The sequence below is a fragment of the Otolemur garnettii genome, unplaced genomic scaffold (genome assembly GCF_000181295.1).
Source record: "Otolemur garnettii isolate 467f Iridium unplaced genomic scaffold, OtoGar3 scaffold00052, whole genome shotgun sequence".
Taxonomy (NCBI): Eukaryota; Metazoa; Chordata; class Mammalia; order Primates; family Galagidae; genus Otolemur; species Otolemur garnettii.
The window spans coordinates 4,142,925-4,154,060 of NW_003852447.1; the positions used below are offsets into that span (position 1 = coordinate 4,142,925).

General features: G+C 41.1%; 1 protein-coding gene across 2 annotated transcripts in view; it reads left to right on the forward strand.

Annotated features, from left to right (window-relative positions):
* Nucleotides 1-11,136, forward strand: part of SNX6 (sorting nexin 6) — a 60,655-nt gene that overhangs the window by 23,864 nt on the left and 25,655 nt on the right. Inside the window, exons 5-6 of one of the 2 annotated variants that reach the window (XM_003791977.3) lie at nucleotides 464-585; nucleotides 5,329-5,452. In XM_003791977.3, the coding sequence (XP_003792025.1) occupies nucleotides 464-585; nucleotides 5,329-5,452 (246 nt within the window). Of the gene's footprint in view, nucleotides 1-463; nucleotides 586-2,219; nucleotides 2,453-5,328; nucleotides 5,453-11,136 lie in introns of those variants that run through there. The other variant, XM_012806457.2, reaches the window with a different exon arrangement.

An 11,136-nucleotide genomic window follows, 5' to 3' on the forward strand; every position in this document is an offset into this window, starting at 1 on the left:
CAGCTGTCATTGTTGTTTGGCAAGCCCAGGCTGGATTCGAACCCGCCAGCTCAGGTGTATGTGGCTGGCCCCTTAGCTATTTGAGCCACAGGCGCCGAGCCTGCATATAAAACTTCTGAGAGATGATGTGTGTGTTTGCTATACATGTTCAGTCTGTAGTCAGAGCTTAGTGTACATATGAATTTGAGGACTCGAGGTTGCCACAGGGGAGTCTTCAGATTGAAGTTTGAGAACTACTGTTCTAATACCCGAAATGAGTGCTATGCTATATTTCTTTTTTGGTGTAAAGGACCTTAATTTCTAGAACTTGTCAAGTTCTCTACTCAGAATTTGGGTGTTCCTGGTGCTCAGCTCATTCAGGATACTTTTAGCTTTCCCAGACACAGTCTTTTATGGTGACAGTAGTACAGTGCTTCAAGAAATCAAATAGTCCCTTAAAATTAATGATTTGGTTCTGTTACAGATCCCACCAGCACCACCAAGACCTGATTTTGATGCTTCAAGGGAAAAACTACAGAAGCTTGGAGAAGGAGAAGGATCGATGACAAAAGAAGAATTCACAAAGATGAAGCAGGAACTGGAAGCGTATGTGATTTTTTTGTTGTTGTTACTTTTGTTAATTATACTTATTTTAATGCTTTTTTATTTTTATTTATTTATTACTATTTTTTTTTTTTTTTTGTTTTTGAGACAGAGTCTCACTTTGCTTCCTTGGGTAGAGTGCCATGGTGTCATAGCTCACAGCAACCTCAAACTCTTGGGCTCAAGTGATTCTCTTGTCTCAGCCTCCCAAGTAGCTGAGACTGCAGGCGCCTGCCACAACATCTGCTGTTTTTTAGAGACAACGTCTTATACTTGCTCAGGCTGATCTGGAACTTGTGAACTCAGGCAGTCCCATCTGTCTCGACCTCCCAGAGTGCTAAGATTATAGGCATGAGCCACTGTGCCTAGCCAGGATTATTTTCTCTTATATTTATTTCTTGAATTCTGTATCTCTTCTAGATCTTACGTTCTTATTTAAGGTAGGTGTTTGCTTACTTATTCCCTGACTGGATGAGTAAAATGAAGTTAGTCATTAATTCATGTCTTGTTCTCTTGTTCCCAAAATAATTCTTTCTGTTTCGGGTACACTCCTCCAATCTAGGACCCTCTTAACATCCTTTGCTGGATCATATTGCTAGTATTTATTAATGAAAAAAAAAATACAGTAGCATAAAGCTACTGTGAATTCATTAATTTCTCTTTTTCTTTTTTCAAGATAGTGTTTCACTCTGTCACCGAGGCTGGAGTACAGTGGTACAATCATAGACCACTGCAGCCTCAAACTCCTGGGCTCAAGAGATCTTCCTGCCTAAGCCTCACTGAGTAGATGGGATTATAGGCATGTGCCATCACACCTGGCTGATTTTTTTTTTTTAATTTTTCTGTAGAAACTAGGTCTTGTTATGCCCAGCCCACTCTTGAACTCCTGGCCTCAAGCAGTGTTCCCATCTCTGACTCTTAAATTATAGTGATTACAAGTGTGAACACCCATGTCTGGCCCTGAGTTCATTAAAAAAAATTTGTCAGGCGGCACTGTGGCTCAAAGGAGTAGAGTGCCGACCCCATATGCCAGAGGTGGTGGGTTCAAACCCAGCCCTGGCCAAAAACTACAAGAAAAAAAATTGTCTTTAATCATATTATTTGCATATAAAACTTCTTTTTTTTTTTTGAGACAGAGCCTCAAGCTGTTGCCCTGGGTAGAGTGCTGTGGCATCACAGCTCACAGCAACCTCCAACTCTTGGGCTCAAGCGAGTTTCCTGCCTCCACCTCCCAAATAATTGGGATTACAGGCGCCCGCCACAACGCTTGGCTGTTTTTTGGTTACAGCTGTCATTGTTGTTTGGCAAGCCCAGGCTGGATTCGAACCCGCCAGCTCAGGTGTATGTGGCTGGCCCCTTAGCTATTTGAGCCACAGGCGCCGAGCCTGCATATAAAACTTCTGAGAGATGATGTGTGTGTTTGCTATACATGTTCAGTCTGTAGTCAGAGCTTAGTGTACATATGAATTTGAGGACTCGAGGTTGCCACAGGGGAGTCTTCAGATTGAAGTTTGAGAACTACTGTTCTAATACCCGAAATGAGTGCTATGCTATATTTCTTTTTTGGTGTAAAGGACCTTAATTTCTAGAACTTGTCAAGTTCTCTACTCAGAATTTGGGTGTTCCTGGTGCTCAGCTCATTCAGGATACTTTTAGCTTTCCCAGACACAGTCTTTTATGGTGACAGTAGTACAGTGCTTCAAGAAATCAAATAGTCCCTTAAAATTAATGATTTGGTTCTGTTACAGATCCCACCAGCACCACCAAGACCTGATTTTGATGCTTCAAGGGAAAAACTACAGAAGCTTGGAGAAGGAGAAGGATCGATGACAAAAGAAGAATTCACAAAGATGAAGCAGGAACTGGAAGCGTATGTGATTTTTTTGTTGTTGTTACTTTTGTTAATTATACTTATTTTAATGCTTTTTTATTTTTATTTATTTATTACTATTTTTTTTTTTTTTTTTGTGCTCTCTGATATCCCATCATTTTAATCATTTTACCATAGGGACCCTTTCTGGAAGATACAGGTTTAAGTCACACAACCAGTGTTAATGATCATGATCAGAGCCTACAGGAAAATTATAGACTATCTCCCTTGTAAAACAGAGGATTAAAAGCTTATTTTTAAAAAGCTTATAAAAAAATAGAAATGGAACATGATTTTTTAAAGTAGAATTAAATATTTTTTTAATTTACAAGCAACCTAGTTCACTGTTTTCAACATGTACATACTACTAAAACATTTATTTCTTATAGGAGAATTTGCTGAGTAACCCTTTGCACACATTGTTACCTTTAAAAGTGTGTGTAGGGGGCAGCGCCTATGACTCAGTAAGTAGGGTGCTGGCCCCATATACCAAGGGTGGCAGGTTTGAACCCAGTCCTGGCCAAACTGCAACAACAAAAAAAATAGCTGGGCATTGGTGGGAGGGGGGTTCCTGTACTCCCAGCTACTCTGGAGGCTGAAGCAGGAGAATCACCTAAGCCCAAGAGCTGGAGGTTGCTGTCAGCTGGGAGGCCCCAGCACTCTACCGAGGGTGACAAAGTAAGACTCTTGTCTCTAAAAAAAAAAAAAAATTAAAAAAATTATAAAGTGTGTGTAGAGGCAGCACCTGTGGCTCAGTGAGTAGGGCACCAGCCCCATTTACCAAGGGTGGTGGGTTCGAACCCAGCCCCAGCCAACCTGCAGCAAAAAATAGCCAGGCATTGTGGCGGATGCCTGTAGTCCCAGCTGCTCAGGAGGCTGAGGCAGGAGAAATGCCTAAGCCCAGGAGCTGGAGGTTGCTATGAGCTGTGAAGCCATGGCACTCTACTGAGGGTGACAAAGTGAGATTGTCTCTAAAAAAAAAATAAATAAATAAATTTAAAAAGTGTGTGTATGCAGTATAAATCAGGGGTCCTCAAACTTTTTAAGTAGGGGCCAGTTCACTGTCCCTCAGACCATTGGAGGGCCAGACTGTGGGCCCCAGGACAAAGCGCAGCAAAAACACCTGGCAGGCCGGATAAATGTCCTAGGCAGGCTTTATGTGGCTCATGGGCCTTAGTTTGAGGATACCTGGTATAAATTATAACAATTTTTCCATGGGTTTAATACATTTCTTATAAGTATATGTGAAAGTAATAGTTTTAACGAAAAATGGCTTGTAACTATTCTGTAGTTACTTTGCTCCCATATTCTTTTCCTTTTGGCCAGAAACCATAGGCAGAAAAAAGAAAAAAAGGAAATTATACACAGTTTGAGATCTCTAATTCAAAATGCTTGGGAATATGTGTTTCAGATGTCAGCTTTTTGGGGGTAGTCAGAATATTTGCATTGTACTTACCAATTGAATATCCCTAATCCCAAAATTTGAAATCCAGAATGATCTAATGGTCTTGAGTGTCATGTTGGTACTCAAAAAATTTCAGATTTTGGAACATTTTGGATTTTGGATTTTCAGATTAGGGATACTCGACTTGTATTTCTTTTTAGCATATTTGCTGAAAATATAAAATCTTTACCCTTTTACTAAATAATGAAGTAAATTTGGATTTGCTATATGTTGTTTCTGTGTATTTTGAAACTTGGACAAGGAAATAATTTTCCTTGCATTATCATCACCTCCATTGCTCTTTTTCTGGTCATTTCTTCCCTTCATGCATTTCCTTTTCTTTCACTTAGTTTCCGTTTTCCAGCGTATATTCACACTGCTATAGACTCCTCTTCAGAATACTAAACTCTTGAACAGATAAATTAGACAAGCAGGTCTCCTTTGTCAAAGTATATGGTGACAGTTATTTTAAGAATTTTGTCAGTTCTGAGTACAAGCAGTAGACTAATAGCAAACATACATATTCAAAAGTTTTTAAGACTGAAAACTGGAAATTAGCAGAACACATTAATATTGAAGAATCTATGATTTTCCAGTGGCCCTGATCATGATTCTCTTGTGGTCTGGTTAGGGGTTGGATAACAGAGAACCTTGGGTTTATTCTACTGCTACCTCCATCCTCTGCATCCTTCTTTTTTGTCTTCACTGAATGACTACCCTCACAGAGATCAAACTTCTCCCAACATTGGTCCTGCTGGTTTGCTGGTATGTAAAACTTAATCCTTCTTGCACGTAGTTGAAGCAAGAATATCAAGTCTTTTCCTTGAGTGTTTTTTTTTTAAACTGACATGTACATGTACTACTATATGGTCACTATGGTTTAAAGATTGTAGTAAAAGATCTTAAACACATTTCTTCAGGTCAGTGGCAAAAATCAGTCTCTTCAGAGTGGGTTTCTTGTGTTTTGGGGGCAATTAGATGAAAGCAATTATTAACACTGAAAATATTTTTACTGAGTTATGCGTTTAAATTCTTTTTGTAGTAAGGTGTTTAAAAGCAGTAATTATGTAGAAATTGAATATTAAGGTTGTATCAAATAATTTGTAGTGTACTTACTGTGGAGCTGAAAGCAAACACCCCTTTAGTAACCTTTAACATCAACTGGCATAATAAGAAAAGTTTACAAAACTTAAAATTATTAACATTTAAATACAGTAAATCTTATTAACTGGCATGAGGTCTTTTTTCAGAGCTGGGTTTTATATATTTCATTAACAGTTCAACTAAAACCTTTATTTACATGAATTATATCTTTTTATCTCTAATTTTGCATTTGGAATAATCCAAAGTGTATTTGCTAAAAAAAAATTTGTTGCAGATGACTTTATATTTGATGGAATTTTTTACCTTTAATTTTGTGTATTGCTTCTAGTGAATATTTGGCAATATTCAAGAAGACAGTTGCAATGCATGAAGTGTTCCTATGTCGAGTGGCAGCACATCCTATTTTGAGAAAAGATTTAAATTTCCATGTCTTCTTGGAATATAATCAAGATGTGAGTATTGAATTGATTAAAGAGGTGATCGGTGTTTCATTTTACAGATATTGTAAAGGTAGGGAGTAGTTAGAAAAGGCTTAAGGCTTCGGCTCGGCGCCTATAGCTCAACCGGCTAAGGCGCCAGCCACATACACCTAAGGTGGCGGGTTCGAATCCCCAGCCCGGACCCGCCAAAAACAACAATGACGGCTGCAACCAAAAAATAGCCGGGCGTTGTGGCGGGCGCCTGTGGTCCCAGCTACTTGGGAGGCAGAGGCAGGAGACTCGCTTGAGCTCAGGAGTTGGAGGTTACTGTGAGCTGTAATGCCATGGCACTCTACCCAGGGGGACAGCTTGAGGCTCTGTCTCAAAAAAAAAAAAAAAGGCTTAAGGCTTCTTTTAGAATGTTCTTGTTTTTCAAGGCAGTTTAAAGTGACACTTTTTCGGTAGTAATGCATTATTTCAGTTAAACTTGAGTAGATTAATTATTGGAATAATGGTAAATCATGTTACTTCTTGGGATAATTGATTTTTTTCATCCTTAATTAAGACCTTCTCAAGAAATAGGGTTTATCAAATTGATTAAGGTTTCTTAGGTTTGAGTTTGGAGTCTTCTGAAGCCTTATGGGAGAATCCTAGGGAGGTGCTTAACCTAAAAAAAATTCCTGATTACATTGGGCAAATCATTCACTTTATATCTATTTAACTGACCTTTAGTACTGATTGCTCCTAATTTTCCTCCTTTCCTTCCCATAAACTTATTTATAGTCACATAGAGGTTGAGGTTTAAAATTTCTTTATTTGTAGTGCTGGCAAAGATTTTTTTTTTGAAACAGTCTCACTACGTCGCCCTTGGTAGAGTGTCATGGCATAACAGCTCACAGCAACCTTAAACTCTAGGGCTTAAGCGATTCTTTTGCCTCAGCCTCCCAAGTAGCTGGGACTATAGGCGACTGCCACAACGCACAACCCTGGCTATTTTTTTGTTGCAGTTGTCATTGTTTAGGTGGCCCTCAACGGGTTCGAACCCTCCACTCTGGGTGTACACGGCCAGCCCCGTAACCACTGTGCTATGGGCACCGAGCCAGCAAAGATTTTTTTAATGGATAGCCGATAATAGTTCTTGGGACCTGTATTTGGATGCCAAACTATGTTAGCAAAAAACAGTTATAGCATAATCCCTACTAACAAGTTAACATCAGGAGCAAGAATTTGGTGCAGGCCAGGCATGGTGGCTCACACCTGTAATCCCGGCACTTTGGGAGGCTGAGGTGGGCAGATTGCCCATATTCGCGAGTTTAAGATCAGCCAGAGCTAGAGTGAGACCCCATCTCTAAATAGCTGGACATTATGGTGGGCACCTATAGTCCCAGCTACTTGGTAGGCTGAGGCAAGAGAATTGCTTGAACCCAAGAGTTAGAGGTTGCTGTGAGCTATGATACCAGGGCACTCTACTGGGGGCAACAAAGTGAGACTCTGTCTAAAAAAAAAAAAAGAATTCGATGCATATAAGTTTATAAATTTACTTTTCTGGTTTAGTTTTAGTAGATACGCTGATTAATAATCCCTCAGTCTTAATAGTAGAGGACACAATTTTTTCTTCTTCCTCTGACAATAGAGCATAGACACAATTTTTTTAATATAAAGGGATATAAAGTAACTCAAGGTCATAGAAATATAGCCCTTTTTAATCACAGGTACTTTCTTTTTTGCTTTTTGTTTGCAGTTTTTGGCTGGGGCTGGGTTTAAACCCGCTACCTCTGGTGCCCCACTCCTTTGAGCCATAGGCTCTGCCCTTTTTGTGTGTGTGTAGACAGAGTTTCACTTTATCACCCATGGTAGAGGGCTGTGGCATCACACAGCTCACAGCAACCTCCACTTCGTGGGCTTAGGCGATTCTCTTGCCTCAGCCTCCCAAGTAGTTGAGACTACAGGCGCCCACCACAATGCTTGGTTAATTTTTTTTTGGCAGTTGTCATTGTTGTTTTAGGTAGCCACTAGCTAAAACTGAAGCTGGTGGTTCGAACCAGGCACCTCAGTACCAGCCTCAGTGTATGTGGCCAGCGCCCTACCCACTGAGCTATAGGTGTCGCCCAAATCACAGGTACTTTCACAGTATACATGTGATACGTGGTACTGGCATGTTGACGTTTATAACCAGGAACTATGAAGAACACTGACTGTATCCTGAATTAATTAAAAAGCTAAAGAACACATAGAAAGGACTTATGATAGAGTGCTTCCATTACTTTTTACATGTTTTTTGCTCGCCCTTATTTATGACCTGAGTTAGATCCTTAGTAGTAGGTTGGTAGAACAGCATAGATAAGGAGGGAGGTGTGGTAAAACCCCTCAAGCTGGGTCACCAGAGCTAGAGTAGCCTCACTCCAAGTATTCCAGCCCACTATCATAGCCCTTAGTACAACCTGAAGTTAAATATCTATATTTAAAAAATTAGTTTACATATTTCTTATTTATCTCCCTCCACTAAAATGTAAGGTCTGTGAGAGTAATACTTCAACTTTTTACCATGGTTATTTTCACTATTTTTTTTTTTTTTGGAGACGGAGCCTCAAGCTATCCCCCTGGGTAGAGTGCCATGGCATCACACTCACAGCAACCTCCAACTCCTAGGCTCAAGCGAGTCTCCTGCCTCAGCCTCCCAAGTAGCTGGGACTACAGGCACCCGCCACAACGCCTGGCCATTTTTTGGTTGCAGCCATCATTGTTTGGCGGGCCCGGGCTGGGGATTCGAACCCGCCACTTTAGGTGTATGTGGCTGGCGCCTTAGCCACTTGAGCCACAGGCGCCGAGCCTATTTTCACTATTTTAGAGCAATGCTTAGCAATTGGATATAAAGTAAATATTTGTTTATTTTAATAAGTAAAAGGTTATTAAATGTTTAAATCAGCTTTATAAATAGTTTTCAGATATCTTAGGATTTCTTAAATTTTCTCCACAAAGTAGATCTATTTTGTGTTCTTCCTAACAAACTAACATATGCTTAATAGAGATAAGATGATGATGCGTTATAATAGGCCTTTTAGTATCAGCAAATGGTGTTTTGGAAAAAGCCTCAAAAGATGGTGTGAAAGTTTGGGTGTCTGATGAGGGCCCACCTCTGCTTCATAAGTGGTATCTTTTTATCCCTTCCTCATTTGGCAGAGGAGGAAAATAGGAGATACCGTGTTCTCCCGAAAATAAGACAGTCTTATATTTATTTTTTCTCAAGAAGACACACTAGGGCTTATTTTCAGGGGATGTCTTATTAAGTATAATACAGCAATCTATATTTATTCAAATACAGTTAAGTCATCTTCTTCTGGAACCTGACAGGGGGAGCCAACCTTGTTCGTGGGGCCGGGGCTAGTGATGCGGGAACTCCCTTCCCCTAGTTGTTTGCACATGCACAATAGGATTGCCTGCAACTATGGTTACCACCCGGGCACCTGCACAAGTGCCAGCAGCTCGGAGAAAGGAGCTGTGGCAGATTAAAGGTATTCCAGTCTTCCTTACTGCACTGTGCTGAAATGCATGGCGTGGTATCTGCATAGCCACACCCATCACAAGGTCTTATTATGAGGGTAGGGCTTTATATTTAACAAATGCATAGAAATCCTGCTAGGGCTTATTTTTTGGGTAGGTCTTATTTCCAGGTAAACATGGTAGCAGGCTCCTTTGGACCTCTTTCATAAGGGGACTAATCCATACCTCCACCTTTTTTTCTGGGAGACAGGGTATTGCTCTGCCACCTGGCCTAGAGTGCAGTGGTGTTATCATAGCTCACTGCAACTGCAAATTCCTGGGCTTAAGCCATCCTCCCAACTCAGCCTCCCAAGTAGCTGGGAATATAGGAGTACACTACCATTACTGGCTGACCTGTCTAGTTTTTTGTAGAAGTAGGGGGTCTTGCTATATTGTTTACGCTGGTTTCAAGCTCCAGGCATGAGCCACCATGCCTGGCCTTTTTTAAATTTAAAAATAATTTTTTTGACTGGGTCTTACTCTATCGCCCAGGCTGGAGTACAGTGGCATGATCGTAGCTCACTGTCACCTCAAATTCCTGGCCTCAAGTGATCCTCCTGCCCTTGTCTTTCTGAACAGCTAGGACTACATGTGCATAGCAGTACCCTGAGCTAATTTTTTTTTTTATTTTAACTTTTTTAGAAACTAAGGTCTTGCTTTGTTGCTCAGGCTGGTCTCAAACTCTTGGCCTCAAGTGATCCTCCTCAAGTGAACTACCACTCTAGGCTACTAATCACATTTATGAAATGTCCACTGTATAATCTAATGACCTTCCCAAAGGCCCTACTCTTTTTTTTTCCCTTTTTTTTTTTTTTTTTTTTTGAGACGGAGTCTCAAGCTGTTGCCCTGGGTAGAGTACCATGGCGTCACAGCTCACAGCAACCTCCAACTCTTGGACTTAAGCAATTCTCCTGACTCAGCCTCCCTAGTAGCTGACATTACAAGTGCCTACCACAACGCCCAGCTAGTTTTTTATTGTAGTTGTCATTGTTGTTTTGGCGGGCCCAGGCTGGATTCAAACCTGCCAGCTCCAGTATGTGGCTAGTGCCTTAACTGCTTGAGCTACAGGTGCTGAGCCTCTTTTTTATTTTTTATTTTTAAGACAGAGTCTCAAGCTGTTGCCCTGGGTTGAGTGCTGTGGTGTCATACCTCACAGCAACCTCCAACTCCTGAGTTCAAGCAATCTTCTTGCCTCAGTTTTAATATTTTTAGTAAAGGCAAGGTCTCGCTTTTTGCTCAGGCTGGTCTCGAACTCGTGAGCTGAAGCAATCCACCCACCTCGGCTTCCTAGAGTGCTGGGATTACAGATGTGAGCCACCATACCAAGCCCACCCTTTTCTTTTTTGAGAGACAGGATCTCTCTGTTTTGCTCAGGCCTGAGTACAGTGGCTATTTACAGGTATATTCATGCTGCACTGCAGACATGAACTCCTGGCCCTGATCCTCCCATCACAGCCTCCCGAGTAGTTGAGACTATAGGCATGAGCCACCATGCCCAGGTTAGGCCTCGCCTCTTACTACCATCACCTTAGGGTTAGGTTTCAACATTAGAATTCTGGAGAACACATACATTCAGACAGTTAACAGGTAATGATGGAGATTTGTGAGTCATTTACATAAAGGTGGGCATTGCAAGCATGGCAAGAGATAAGGGGATTAGATGCGATGAGAGAGTCAATTTATTGTTAATAAATACCTCTTTTATGCTCTAGAGCAGTAGTCCTCAAACTTTTTTTTTTTTTTTTGGCCCTGCCTGGACTTGAACCCACCACCTCCCGGCATGTGGCGCTTGCGCACTACCCTTTTGAGCCACAGGCGCCACCCAGATCCTCAAACTCTTTAAACGGGGCCAGTTCACTGTCCCTGAGACCATTGGAGGGCCAGACTACGGGCCTTGGGATGAGTAGGCTGCTAAGCAGGACAGGTAGCAGCGTAAAAACACCCGGCAGGCTGGATAAATGTCCTAGGTGGGCTACATGTGGCCCGCAGGCCATAGTTTTAGGATGCCTGCTCTAGAGTTAGAAAACCATTGATATACATGATGAAATTGCCGCTTACATTAAGTTAAAAACTGGGCCTTTTTTTTTTCTTTTTGAGACAGTCTTGCTCTATTGCCCAGGCTAGGATTAGAATGCAGTGGTGTCATCATAACTTACTGCATTCTTTTTTTTTTTTTT